Genomic DNA, 15,717 nt, shown 5'->3' on the forward strand with positions numbered 1-15,717 from the left:
TGGCATTCTGCATACTATGGTATCTGCATGCATTAGTTGTTTAATAAGAGAGGTCCAGACTTATGCAAAATCACAGCTTGTTTCATGGTTGAGTGAGAATGTTTTATCATTTCAGGAGACTCTTTGAATGCTCTTGGGTAGAAATTGTAATCTATGTGGATCACATCAGTTTGTTGCCATATTATTTGATGTTTGGTATATGTGCTGCCAATGCTGATTTGTGTTTTCTGTTGAAAATCTCTATCGTGCCTGACCTACCTGTCTGTCTGTCCAATATAACCTAATCCACAAGCACAGTTTATCTAGTAGTGTCTTGGGGAGAGGGGGGGGGGAGTTAAAGGGCAATTTTTATATCTTGTTGACATAGTAATTTTTGAAATTTTCTCTGTGACCAATTGCATGTGTGTATATATATATATATATATATAATTAAATAAATTTAATGACAAGAAGCTGAGAGATACAAAATAGTAAAAAACTATTTGTTATTTGAGTGCATAACTAGTTTAGTCTTCTTAGAAAACTTCATCGGGTGCATAACATGAAGAGAGAAATACAAAAATATACATTATAATAGAAATAATAGCTATAAATTAACTAGAAAACATATTGCTGACATGTGAAGGCATTCTGGATGCCACAGTATTGTTGGGCACATTCATGCGGGCATGATCTCATGAATGCCAAAGCTGGATAGCAGAAGAGTTACAATCTGATAAGTTATAGCTAAGGTTAGCATTAAGATGGACTGGATTGAGGCCAATTTCTGTTGATACCACAATTCTTCTCTCCAGTTCATCTAAAAATATTTACTGATTTGTTCCAGATCACTGGATGAATGAAAGAATCTTCATTGTCAAGGTGAGCAGAATTAAGAACGTGATTAGATAGCATGTTGGTTCTAGTTCTGTCATCTCTCACAGGTTCTTCCATATGCAACTGAATGGATTTCTCCATCTAAACAAAACAGGGCACACTGCAGTTACACCAGATATCAGCAAGTTAATATATAGCTGTTATTTTTCTTATAATGTACTTTTTGTATTTCTCGTTTCATGTTATGCGCCCACTGAAGTTTTCTAAGAAGACAAAACTAGTTGTGTGCTCAAATAATAAGTAGTTTTTTTCTATTTTGGTATTATTCGACTTCTAGTCATTAAATTTATTTATTTATGTCATATAGCCAAGTAAATTTATTGCATCAAATATATATATATATAGGTGTATTAATGTCCCTCTGAAATCTTGTTTTTCAAGATTTCAGAGGTTAATGTAGGATCATGTGACCAATGATCTGTTGCAGCTATTCTCTGGAAGGATGGAACTGAGGTATCAAGTTGTTGGTTTCTTTTGTTTATATGCATGGATATTTCATATGGATTCCTTATCTCTCAGGGTTTGCATAATACAAGTTTTCTGTGCTGGATGGTGATGAGATCTGACATGCAGGTATTCATCTTGTATGGGTAGGTTTCTTGTAAACCAAGTAATTGAGTTTATTCTTCTAGGACACCTATATGAGTGCATCCAGAATTATTCAAGACTTGTTAATTTCCAATACCCCAGTGCTATAAGGCTTGTTTCTCAAACCACTCCACTGAACAAATTTGCTAATAGTGGAGAAAGGGAAGAACCCATTGCCAATCCTTCCTTTTGTTCAAAAAATTCTTGGAATTTGAAGCAGCTGTTGTTAATGCAATGCATAAAAAGTTCTACAATGCCTAGTGGAAACAGATCTTGAAGGAAATGTATAATTTTTTCCACTCTGAACACACTAGTTCAATGATTGATAATGTCCAAACTTGTAGGTATATCAGTGTATTCTATTAAAAAGTCTTTTATGCATTCAATGAAGTGAATTGTGTTTTTTTATGAAAGAGTCTGTCTTGCCAATGTGGGAATTAGCTAGTTTGATAGATGCCTGGATAACAAGAAAGATGAGGAATACTTGACATCTACTACTAGTCTTAGCGATACATCCTGCTTGTATACGTTTGGTACACTATAAATGCTTTGAGCTAGGAGGTGGAATGGGATGTGTTGATAATAGTTCATTTTTTGATCTTCAGACCAGTTCAGCAGGTCTTTGATCATATTATTGGTATTGTTGTTTGTGAAAATGACCTGTCAGGTTTCGGATAGGTACTTTCATCATTATGGGTATTTTTTCTTGTATTCTGTGGTCATCCATAATTACTGTTGCATTGCTTTTATCTGTTTTCAGAACTAGAATGTTTTCATCCTGTTTAATATTTCCCCTAAGGATGGTCAGAAAAAAGTCTAATCACTCTGTTTTTGTAGTGTTTTTTTACCAGGAGTGATTAAATAAGTACAAAAGCCATTTGTGTGAGAATAAAATTTGCTAGAAAATTTAAAAACAGAAGAAAAATTTGAAAATTCATATAAAAACGATTTGCATCTATGACTTGGGCAGATAATGATTTCATTTAATAAAGAAGTGAGGATATTCCACAAAAATACAATAAATTGTTAAAATTAATTCAAAAGACTCAAATGTAGGCATGTTATCACTCCGTCAGTAGGAAGAACTATGTGAGATGAGTAGGTACACTTCTGGTGGATAGGTTTATATGACAGTTACTCATAACTATTATTTTTCAGAAAATAACAACATATACTAAAACATTAATTATAACTTTAATGAAGATTTTCCTATATTTCAGCAATATTACACTGCCATCATCAGAGATCACAAAAACAACGATATGTACACGCAGGCACATTGGACAAATGAAGCTGAAGAAAGGCAACCAAAGTTGGGCCAAAAATCTGAAGAGAGTGCTTACAATAATTGGCTGTTTCATATACCCAAATTTGTTGAAGTTTGGAATGTTTTTCAGGGCTGAGGCAGATTCAAGGAATAGCCTCTCATATTTATATCTTCTGTGTGTAATAGAGTGTCCTTCTTCCAGTGTATCCTCTGGTTGATGTTCAAAGCATGGTCAGAAAGTCCTGAGTGGCTGTAATGATGGAAGTTGATGTAGTCCTTATGTTCAGAAATTCTGATATTGACTGTCCTGCCTGTTTGGCCATAGCAGGACAGTTAAGTAGACACTAGGGTCGGTCTAGTGAATGTGGCTGGTCTTTAATGGAGCAGATAAGGGATGCCAATTTTTTTGTGGTCTGTAAGTGATTATATGGACACTGATATATGGCCTATGAAAAATCCATAAAAAAAAAAGTGCTATTATGTCCCATAGTGGATGGCATTGATTTACCCATATACAAAACTGGCCAAACATCTAACCAAATGTGTTCACACAATATACTGGCAACACACCTTCACACATAAAAACACTCAGCCAACTTTAAAGCCAGTAAAACCTCACACTCCAAACACACTGACATAAGTCAGTTTTGATGTCTCCTCTTTATTTGCTAATATCCCACTCAAAGATATCTTAGATCTGATCTAAGCCATATTTCCTCCTAATATCTCAGCCCTGTTTCACTTAATCATGAACTAGACTATTTTTTTGGCAAGGAAAATTCTACAAATAGATAGAGGGGCCATCCATGGGTTCTCCACCCCTGGCCAAGTTCTTTATGGAGACTTTTGAAGAAAAAGCCTTAAACTCTGCCCCATATAAACCCACTCTCTGGCTACACTACATATCAGATGTGTTCTCCATTTGGTCACGTAGCCTGGATACACACAACAATTTCATAACACATCTAAATAATCAACACCCCAGGATCCAGTTTACCTTAGAAAAGGAAAACAATAACAGTTGCTCATTCCTAGACACAATGATTATATGCCAGCCCTGATGGATCTCTGGCATTTCTCTGTTTGCAGAAAACCTACACATATAAGTAGATACATTCACCAGCAGTCCCCCCCACACACACACACATACACCCAACAACGATATGGGATTATAAAAACTCTATGTAACGAGGCAAAATAATTGGTTCAGATAGAAGTGCCCTAACTACTGAACTTGACCATATTCTCAACACTTTCTTAGCCAATGGCTACAATCCCCAAAAATCCCAAAAGTATTAAAACCCTGTAACTGCAACCCAGACCCTTTCTCTTTCAGAACACAGATTACTTAAGATCTGTCACTATTCTAGTCTGGCAAAAAGCTTAAAAATTAACAAAAGTCCTAAAGAAATACAACCTTACAACCACTCACAGACCACATAAAAAATTGGTACCCCCTTATCTGCTCCACCAAAGACCAGTCACAATCCCTAGACTTACCAGGCTCCTTGCAGTTGCAAACTGGCCTACTATGGCCAAACAGGCAGGACAGCCAATATCAGAATTTCTAAACACAAGGACTACATCCAGTTCCACCATTACAGCTACTCAGGACTTTTTGACCATGCTTCAACCACAGGATATGCTGGAAGAAGGACTATCTACCACACAGCAGCAAATATAAATATGAGAGGTTATTCCTTGAATCTGCCTCAGCACTGAAAAACTTTCCAAACTTCAACAAATTTGGGTGAAATGAAACTGCCATGAAACTTCGTTTTTCCCAAGTTTTTCCTTGGGAAAAACAAAGTTTGCACCTGAATTATCTCTGGGATTGAGGCAACTCATAGTAAAGGTGGAGCGTGGTCCATTTCTGGGTCTGGCTCCCACTGACAACACCTCAATAAAGACTGAAACCGGTCTGGGTAGTGGCCCTTCCCTTAATGCATAGCATTATACATGTCCACAAGGAGATGTGCTTTGCATTATGGGAGATACTGAGACAAGGAGTGATGAGATCTTGGTCCACCTTTACTACATGCTGTCTCAGTCCTAAAGATATTTCAGGCGCAAACTTTGTTTGCTTACACTTGGGTAAAGGCTAAACTAAATTTATTATAGTCTAACCAAGTGAAAAATAAACTTCCAACATCTTTCTCTCATCTAGAGTAAATTAATAATAAGGTGGTACACCTTTTGGCAACTTGTATAAGAAAATATGACCTCTCCATTGCTTCTGCCTTAGTATCACCACTTTTGGGTCTGGCTCCCACTGATGAGACCTCAATAAAGGTCGAAACTGGTCTAGATAGTGGCCCGTCCCTTAATGCATAGCATTATACATGTCTGCAAGGAGATGTGCTTTGCATTATGGGAGATACTGAGACAAGGAGTGATGAGAGCTCGGTCCACCTTTACTACGCGTTGCCTCAGTCTTGAAGATACTTCAGGCGCAAACTTTGTTTGCTTACACTTGGGTCAAGGATTAAACTAAATTTCTTATAAAATATTTGAGGATGACAAATTCATGCTCAAGAGATTTCTTGTTCAGTTCACTCCCCAATCATAATGAAGCAACATGTGGATGGCCACTCACCAACAAGCACTGACTGAGCTCAGGAGTAGTACACCAGGGTCATCCACATGCTATACCAGCAACACAGCAAGCCTATGATGATGGCACTGCATGGCAAACACAGCAGTAGGGTGTTGTATTAGAGTGATGGTGGTGGTGGTGGTGTAGAAAACAGAATAGTGTAAAAGACAGGAGAAGTAGAGCGAAGAATATAGGGAAAACAGCAAAGGAAAAGAGGAAGAATAAAAAGAGCTAGTACTATCACTGGGAGTTCTCTTCTATCACACACATTGGTAGGCTGTTTGCGATCTGTAACTAAATTTTGACCAGTAAGTGCTCATGACAGATAAGTATCCAATCTTCCATCTGCTTGAGTAGATGTCTGTACTCAAGCAGATGGAAGACTGAATGAAGGTTATATCTATCTAATACTTATCCACTGGATGTCACTGTTATGATATATTCTCTTCACCTTCTGATAGGAAATAATCCATTGTATCTTGATGTTTTGAATCACATCCTCATCCTTCCAGCTTTGGTATGACTAGGAGTATGATGGATGTTCTCACTCACAATTGGCATTTTTAGATGTTTTGCATATGCAATTATTGTTTTCTCGATCTTTAATGTTATATTGGGTACAAAGGCACAAACAAGATAGCAGGCAATTTAAGCATGATCTCATTTCTGACATTTTAAGAATTTTGAAGGATTTGGGATATAGAACATGATAGGACAGTTGATGAGGATGTGTTGTATTTGATGTTTCTGTTTCTTATTCTTCACTGAATCAGTTGCATTCAAAAAGGAGATTAATTCAGCACTAGGAGAACAACTAGTGTCACACAGATGCACAAAAAGATGTCCGTTATCCAGGAAATAATGACCGTGCTTTGAAACAGGGCTAGGATACATCAGATGCATAGAAGCATCACAGCAAATCTAAGATCCTGGGGAAGGAAATCTTGCTGTGACATCATCGATCCTTGCTCGAAAGCCCACTAGATGACTGACCCTAGTTAGACCATACAAGGCTATCTCGCTTATTGAAGTAGGGGACAAATCAATACATGCAGAATCAGGTTACCAGATATACAAGGATTAACAGCAGTGGTGCACTTAGGATACACGCTACACATTGTATACGACCTATGACCGAGCATCTGCAGTAATCAGCAATACATGATACCCATGATCTCTGGCTCGGGTACAAATGAAGTAGTGCTTGGTCAGTCGAGCACCACTTCATTCACCTTGCATTCACAGTGGCCAGGATTCCTGAAAGTTATAGGGTATTCCCACTTTATGTGACCGTTAATTCATAAGTAGTATAGAAATAGAAGACACGACACAACATAAAGAAAAAAATGAATTTAATTAGGAAAATTTTCTAGTGTTTTTTTTTTCCTTTTTTGGGGGAAGGTACCAATGCTATACACCAAATATGGTGGTATAGTTGTTGTTTAACATGATGTGTTGGATCTCACCATGATGGTTTGGAAAATATGAAAATTACTACAAAAACTCAAGATTTCAAGAACAAGGAATAACGGAAGAAAAGTATACAAAAGAAGGAAAACAAACCAGCATCATTATTTGGAAATCCTCTCTGTTATGGGAAGGTTCCCCCATAGAGGGAACACCAGAATATTATAACAATATGATATAACTAGCATTCTTGGCCAATGGACTGCAAAATAATGGACTAGTATTACATTCTAGGTCATCTCATCTGTTCTAAGTGGAAAATGACTTAGGACTCAATGACTCAATCTTAGGACAGATTGAGATGATATATACTGATAATATATATATATAATGACCATCATTGGGCACACAAACAACCATTACTACATGAAGTAATGTTTCTCAGAAGATTTTAAAATTCAATTTAAAATTAGGATAAGGAGAAAGAAACTTTTACCTTATACATGCTCTCTTTACTCCATCCTTCCATCCACAGAACAGTGCAACATTTATAAAGAGATGGATTACTCTGACATTTAAGGGAGAAAGTAGAGTCATTGAAATCCATTATCAAAACAATATGTAGATTTTGCCTTACTCCTAAAATAAAAAAGTTATTGAGTCAGAAAAAAAAATTGCATAAAGAAAACAATGACTGTGAATAAGTATTATAAGAGAAAATTTTAAAAAATTAAAATCACACAGCACTTCCATTTATTTAATAATCATACCCTAATGGTATTTTTAATATATGCCATAAAATTTCTCCTTGATTTAGTAAGGAGGGCTGCTTTTGCTAAGTGGCTTCAAGAGTTATGCAAATACTCTGGTCCTTGAGGTTGACAGTTTGGCACCAGGCTAGTTACAAAAAAAAAAATCCATTAAATCACAAGCTTCAAACTAGAAAAATTATCAGACAGAAATAATGGATCCTGACCAATAAGGAATACAGGTAAAAGATTAAGAATTTCTAACTTTAAAAAAAAAATCTTAATCTGTACCCTATCCAATAAATTCTTAATTTATTGGATAGGGGCTACAGAAGATTTACTAAGTTAGTGTGAAGTCTATGGAATGTCAGATATGAGGAGAGATTGAGGGAATGCAAGAAGAGGGGATATGACTGAGACATAAGTAGTGAGGGTTTATTACCAGATTAATGTGGAGAAGATATTTCATAGAGTAGAAGGAGGCAAGGATAGAACCAGAGACAATCCATGGAAGCTGTATAAGGAGAGTGTGAGCAGGAGAGTGAGAAGTAGTTTCTTTGTGTGGAGAATGTTTGTTGAAGGAATGCACTGACTGAAAGTGGTGAGTGTGGAAGTTGTGTATGGGTTCATGATATGGTTTGCTGATCTTTTGGAATGAGAGAGAGAGTGTAGACCTCCTGCAATGAGTCTTTTGAGTCCATTGAGGTCAGATAATAATAATAATATGCAGAGAAATGGAAAGAACATTTATATAGGATGGAAAGATGATTTTAAAAACAGCAAATAAACATGGACTGCATATATATATATATATATATATTTCAAAAAATAGATTTAATGACTCCAAGACCGAGATAACATATAAAGATTTTAATGATAAATACTACTAGTTTCGGCATATAGCAGCCTTCTTCAGGTATTTATAAAGGAAAGGAATACTAATAAACATTGAATTATTTAAACAAACTGGAAATTACAGGTACAAATTGCTTCACATAATCGGCGTTCACATGAACTTGCACGCACAATTGCAACAAACAATGGCACGCCAGTTGGAACAACTTGAAAAATACAACGTTTTTATGTATCGATTATGTGAAGCAATTTGTACCTGTAATTTCCAGTTTGTTTAAATAATTCAATGTTTATTAGTATTCCTTTCCTTTATAAATACCTGAAGAAGGCTGCTATATGCCGAAACTAGTAGTATTTATCATTAAAATCTTTATATGTTATCTCGGTCTTGGAGTCATTAAATCTATTTTTTGAAATGTATAACAACCGAGTAAAAACTAATCGCCACATATATATATATATATATATAGAGAGAGAGAGAGAGAGAGAGAGAGAGAGAGAGATCAGAAGATCAATTGCAAAATAGAAAGACATCCAGAAATCCAGAACAAGCAAATGCCTAGATTGCCTTCAAAAGAATGTTGGCTCTTATTGCTGATAAGATGTTCATAAAATTCAAACAGTAAATAATTCCACAATTTGCCAGTTATCTGATCTTGGTAGGGATAGAAGTAGGTTGCACATTTGCAAAGTATATAAGAAGTTGAATTTAAATTGCCACAAATCTTGAGTTTCAGGGTCTGTCATGACTACCTGCTTTGTAGTTCCACATACTATATATTCTTCATTATTGAAATCTCTCATATAATTTTCCATTTACCAAGTTAAAAATGGAATCCACTCTCATCAACCAAATGCATAGTAGTCACCTTTTTTATATAGGGTTTTAAAAGTGTTGTTATTATATTCAACATTCTTGCAAGAAGTCAGGACGAAAGAAAGGATGAAAAGATCAAGACGAAAGGACCACAAGTCCTTTCAATTGCTGCTTAAAGTAATCATCCCTCAATATAACTATAAATTTCTTTTCCTTCATTTTTACATGATTTTTCCTCCCTCCAGTCAATATTCCGATAGTTGAAATCATAAGTAATGACAGCCTTAACTGCATCCCTGAGATTTGGGATCCATTCTCATCAACCATCCCTGAGATTTGGGATCCATTCTCATCAACCAGATGCATAGTAGTCACCTTTTTTTATATATAGTTTCAGAAGTGTTGTTATTATATTCAACATTTTTTGCAAGAAGTAAGGACAAAAAAAAGGATGAAAGGACCACAAGTCCTTTCAATCATATGCTGCTTAAAGTAATCATCCCTCAATATAACTATAAATTTCTTTTCCTTCATTCTTACATGATTTTTCCTCCCTCTAGTCAATATTCCAATAGTTGAAATCACAAGTAATGATAGCCTTAACTGAATCCCTGAGATTTATATATCTATATAGTTTATACACCTCTTCGAGGGGGGGGGGGAGTCGAGATTGTATTGCATTATGCCTATGTATTTTGTTCTTATAATTCCTTCTGCCTGCCAAACAGCTTCAAATCCATTTGCTGTATTACTCATATTACCACTATTCCTATTAACGCTTCCTGCATAAAAATAAACGAATAAGCACACAAGCTTTTTATTGACCTAAAACAGTCCTTTTTTCTGTTCTCTGCGCCTCCCTTTGGTAAAACAACTCCTGAACTTAGACAAAAAGTCGAAAGCCTTGAACAGTACATCAATGCTATGAACGAAACTTTTTCATCCAAAACACGAGCACTGGAAGCTAAGCTCAAACTAAGTGACAATCAATGACACAATGCAAGTTTACCCTTGCCCACAAATAAACTCCATGACCTAAATGAGTCAACAGTATACGACTCGATGGAGGCCAAAAACAAAATATTCAATACCATTATTTTGAACTTTCCGATGGAAAAATCACTAAAAGAAGACAAGACACCATCAAATTAGCAGATGAATATAAAATCTAAAAATTGATTCTAAAAATATTGTCAGGTGCCATCGTTTAGGACCCATAAATAAAAGTAAGTATGGAACGAACTTTCCACGCCTCATAAAAAGTGACTTATGACATGCCGACAAGCACACCTAAATTAATAACAGTAATCAACAAAAAGTTCAAAGACACTTGCTCCAATCATGCATATGTGCTTGACCAGACCTAAAATTTGTCCAGAGAGAAGAAAGTCATCAGCTTCTAAAACAACTAGAAGAAAAATGCCAAAGTGGATAAAACAATTGGATTATGGACTACAAACAAGTTAAATTAGTGCAAAAATCAAGTGATGCCACTAGTAGCTACCATGGAGACCAGTATGCAGGTAATGCATAGGAAATGTGCAATGAGTTTTTGTGGGACAACTACCTCAGACAGTATGTAACAGAGGGGTACACAAGGATTGAGGGGGTCTTGGATATGATCATCTCATCAGAGGATGTAATTATAAATGAGGTGTCTGATCACCCACCAATTGATGAGAGTGACCATGAGGTGATTATCTGGGTGATTAGTGTGAGGACTTCTGTGAGAAAGGGGTATATGTGGAATTACAAGGGTGGGGGGGGGGGATTATTGCAGGTGTAGCATGGAATGAGGAGTTAGCTGGAAAAGAGATCAGTGCAGCTTGGGGATTTTCAAGAACTATTCATTCTCTACACCTGCAAGCTGTCTCCTGAGCTCTTCATAATGCCCCCCCCCCCCCACCATGTGTAGTTCCACATATACCCCTTTCTCACAGAGGTTCCTCACACTGCTGGTAACCACCCAGATAATCACCTCATGGTCACTCTCCTAAGATGGGTGATTAGACACCTCATGTCTAAATGTATTCCAAGGGTCAGAAAGTTAAATAATGTATTATGTGAAATGGATGAATAGAGAGGTTAAGCATGCGATACAGAGAAAAAGGGCATTGCAGCATAAGAGAAGTCGTGATAACTAATTCCATTAGGATTACAAAGACCAGGAAAGGCAGGTGACTTGGCTGGTAAGGATAGCAAAAGTTAGGCAGCAGTTAGCTAATGAAGCCAAAAATAATCCTAAGGAGTTATTTCGATATGTAGCCAGCAAAAAACAGAATGATTATGGAACTATTACATTGATTGGAGAAAATGGTATAATGAGCAGTTCATGATGGGGAAGAGAGACTGGCTGTAAATGAGCAAGAGGTGTATGTGAGTTGAGCAAATTACATGATAATAAGGCTGTAGGACTTGATAATATGTCACCACATATTCTGAAGGAATGTGCCAAGGAGTTGACACCTGCCTTGACATATTTTTTTTAATATGAGTGTTGCATTGGGTCAAGTTGCTAAGCCGTGGAAGGAGTGCAGGATTGTGCTGCTTCATAAGGGAGGTGATAGAACTCAAGCATCAAATTATAGACCTATGTATGTGTGTGTGTGTCAGGTGTTGTGGTTAAGTTGTTGAAGAAGCTTGTGAGAACTAGGATCCAAAATTGGGTTGACAACAATGGTATTATCTTTGATGGACAGCATGGATTTGCTAAAGGGAGGTCATGTTTTAGTAATCTACTTACTTATTACAATAAGGTGACTGCTTTCTTGGACAGAGGAGATGGATACACAGTAATGTACTTAGATTTCGCAAAGGCTTTTGATAGATTACTGCATGATAAGTTAATAGTCAAACTAGAGTGGATGGGGTTTGATATTAGATTAGTGCACTGGATTGGAGACTGGCTATCTGATAGGTATCAGTAAGTTGTGTATAGGGGAGCAATATCTAGGAAAAGGAAAATCACTAACATTGTGCCTCAGGGGTTTGTTTTAGGGCCATTACTGTTTAACTTGTATATTAATGAAATTGGAGAAGATTTGGATGGAGATATTCAGTTGTTTGTAGATGATGCAAAGTTGGAACCAACCATGAGGAGAGAGAAAATGTTTTGGCCATGCAAGAAAGACTTCAATAAATTTAGTGATTGGGGATGTGAGTTTAATGTTGCAAAATGTAAGGTTTTAAAATTTGGAGAACAAAAATGGGATGCAGAATTTATGCTTGGTGAGGATATACTGTCAGAGGTGGAGGAAATATGAGATCTTGGTGTGACAGTGGATAAGGATCTGATATTTAGGGGACACACTGCAAAATTGTGAAGACAACAAAGACTTCTGGGAATGATACGGAGGACACTGACTTGTAGAAGTAGGGAGATTCTTGTTCCATTGTATAAGGCTTTGATTGGGCCACAGATGAACTACTGTGCCCAGATTTGGTCACCTGGTTTTCAGAAGGATGAAGAGATGTTGGAAAGGATTCAGAGGTGACTGACTAAGGTAGTTTCTAACCTCTGGAATATCGAATATGAGGAAAGATTGAGAAGATGCAATTTACAGAGTCTGGTGGATAGGAGGAAGAGGGAGATATGATAGAGACATACAAGTTAGGGGAGGTTGTTATAGGATCAATGTTGGAGAGGTTCTACCAAAAACAGTGGGAGATCAAGGGAGAATCTGGAAACTGTATAAAGAGGGTGTGAGCAGGGAGTAAGAAGCAGGTTTTTCTGCATGCAGAGTTGTGAATGATTGGAATGCAATGCCTGAGAGTATAGTGTCTGCAGAGAATTTGAGTATGTTTAAAGCATGGTATGATGAGCTGTGTGTATGATAATAGGATCCCCCATAGATGAGTCTTTGATTACATGGGGTCTTGGGTGATAATAATAATAATGAAAATCAGCGATAAGAAAACATCGAGAATGGAAATAGGGTAGAAACATTAAAAACCTGAACTACATCCTGAAGTTGAATTTTAGAATGTTATACCATTCTATGGAACTATAGAATGGTATAACATTTTGGCTAATTGGGTACAATTTTCAGTAAAAATGATAAATTAAATATGGAAATAAACAGTAGAACTAGCAAAGCTGATATGACAGGACATCAACTGAATAAATTTATATATAATAAGAGAGAGAGAGAAATTAGCAAAAACACTAAGCTATCCACATACAAGACAGTGTTCAAACAATTGTAACTTATAGATCTGAGTGCCGGGTTAGAAATAAAACCTTAGTCAAAGACTAGAAACCACAGATAGTTGAGTTTTGCAAATGATTAGAAGGGTGAACAGATGGCATCGATGGCAGTATCAGATAAAAAATGAGAATATCAGGAGAGAACTTGTTATTGTTAGCAATGAGGAATGTGTTAGCAGAGCTAATCTCAGGTGGTAACTAAAACATAATAAGAGAGGAGGTTAGCAAATCAAGGATTTTGCCAGGATGGCAGGAAAAAGACCTAGAGAAAGGGAAAGATTCTTAGTGGACTAATACAATATAAAATGCCTTAGAAGAGAGAAATATAAAATATGACAATGATGGGATCTTCAAGGATAACAGATTAATTTTGAGGAAAATTAATGACAGGCAGTTAGTATTGATGTAACTTCTTCAAGTAGTACAACAATAATATCTTGTATGCCCCTGAGGGTAAATGTTAGGAATTAGATAATGATGATAATGGATGAAGACAGTCAGATTAACTGCAGAGCATACAGTTCATACAGTTGAGGTACTCAGTGAACACCTGGTCAGAGTGTTTCCTCCTCATCCGTACAAAATCATAAAAAGCACAAGAGTAGAAGAAATGGCAGAGGATGGCTTACTTCTGAGCAAGTGGGGGGGGGGGGATTGTATAAGAGAAAATAAGTAATTTTGATGTCAATAAGGCAATAGGACTCAATGATATATCACATGTCCTAAGGGAATGTTTCAGAGTTGGCAATAGCTTTTGCATAACTGTTTAATATGGCATATGGCTTGCAGCAATGCAGGTCTCAAGGGAGTGGAAATAAGGTAAAATTATTCCAATTCACAAAGGGAGTAATAAGGTTGTTGTTGTTCCAAATTATAGGCCAATATGTATATCTAAAGTTGTGGTTAAGTCACTGAAGAGGTTATTTAGAACTAGGATATAGAAATGGGTTGATAAAAGCAGTATTCCCTGTAATTGTCAGCATGGGTTAGTTAAAGGAAGGTCATGTTTTGCTAACTTACTTATGTACTATAACAAGTGGACAAATTTACTGGACAAGGGAGATGCATATATAGTGGTAAACTTAGATTTTGCGAAAGCTTTTGAAAACATGCCACACAAGAAGCTGTGTGGCATGTTTTCAAATAAACTGAAACAGATGAGCTTGATAACAGAATAACAGACTAGCAAGTTGATAGGTGCTTGGCTGTCAAATAGGTATGAGTAAATTGTATATGAGGTGCGGCTTGGGGATATGTCATTGTTCGACTTGTATCCCCCCCCACCCCCCCCCCCCCCCACCCCCCCCCCCCCCCACCCCCCCCCCCCCCCACCCCCCCCCCCCCCCACCCCCCCCCCCCCCCACCCCCCCCCCCCCCCACCCCCCCCCCCCCCCACCCCCCCCCCCCCCCACCCCCCCCCCCCCCCACCCCCCCCCCCCCCCACCCCCCCCCCCCCCCACCCCCCCCCCCCCCCACCCCCCCCCCCCCCCACCCCCCCCCCCCCCCACCCCCCCCCCCCCCCACCCCCCCCCCCCCCCACCCCCCCCCCCCCCCACCCCCCCCCCCCCCCACCCCCCCCCCCCCCCACCCCCCCCCCCCCCCACCCCCCCCCCCCCCCACCCCCCCCCCCCCCCACCCCCCCCCCCCCCCACCCCCCCCCCCCCCCACCCCCCCCCCCCCCCACCCCCCCCCCCCCCCACCCCCCCCCCCCCCCACCCCCCCCCCCCCCCACCCCCCCCCCCCCCCACCCCCCCCCCCCCCCACCCCCCCCCCCAATGTGATTAACCTATCAAGCCACACCCTGAACAACGGCGAACTTATGCTACTGAATAAAGGACTGAACTACGCAATAGCACCGAAAAAGGTAAACAAATTGGATTTTATCTACCACATTGAAAGAGGCATCAGATCCCTACCTAACAATATAGCAGATAAAATACAACTAGAAACCAGTAATGTCCTAAATACCAAAAAAAAAACATACAGAACAACCTGACTAAAACAGAATTAGCAGCAATTAAATCATTAAAAGCCAAACAAAACATAGGATAGACTGCCTGAAGGAAGAATGTAACTAGTGTATCTAGGGACATGAGCGAATTTTGGTTTTCGATTTTGATGGTAAATTGTATGCGTTCATGTTGTTTGTTCAGGTGTTTGTAGAATATCTGGATTAGTTCGATAGTTCGGATTTAATTCAGAAACCAGATTTTTTGTGTAGCTAAGTTTTGGCAGGCTATTTGAATCTGTTCTCTAAGCATTGCTTTTTCTGTGCGGTCATAGATACGAAGTGCCTTAGCGGACGTAAATTTCTTTTTTAGCCTGATGCTAAAAAGAGGCATCAGATCCCTACCA

At 38.3% G+C, this 15,717-nt stretch overlaps 1 protein-coding gene across 1 annotated transcript in view; it reads right to left on the reverse strand.

Annotated features, from left to right (window-relative positions):
• Positions 1-15,717, reverse strand: part of btv (dynein cytoplasmic heavy chain beethoven) — a 1,245,321-nt gene that overhangs the window by 481,755 nt on the left and 747,849 nt on the right. The window contains exon 47 of the mRNA XM_090394552.1: positions 7,231-7,373. Coding sequence (XP_090250678.1) covers positions 7,231-7,373 — 143 coding nt within the window. The remainder of the gene's footprint in view (positions 1-7,230; positions 7,374-15,717) is intronic.

Source organism: Typopeltis vanoorti, chromosome 6 (genome assembly GCF_054136105.1).
Source record: "Typopeltis vanoorti isolate ZY-2024b chromosome 6, IOZ_Tvanoo_1.0, whole genome shotgun sequence".
Taxonomy (NCBI): Eukaryota; Metazoa; Arthropoda; class Arachnida; order Uropygi; family Thelyphonidae; genus Typopeltis; species Typopeltis vanoorti.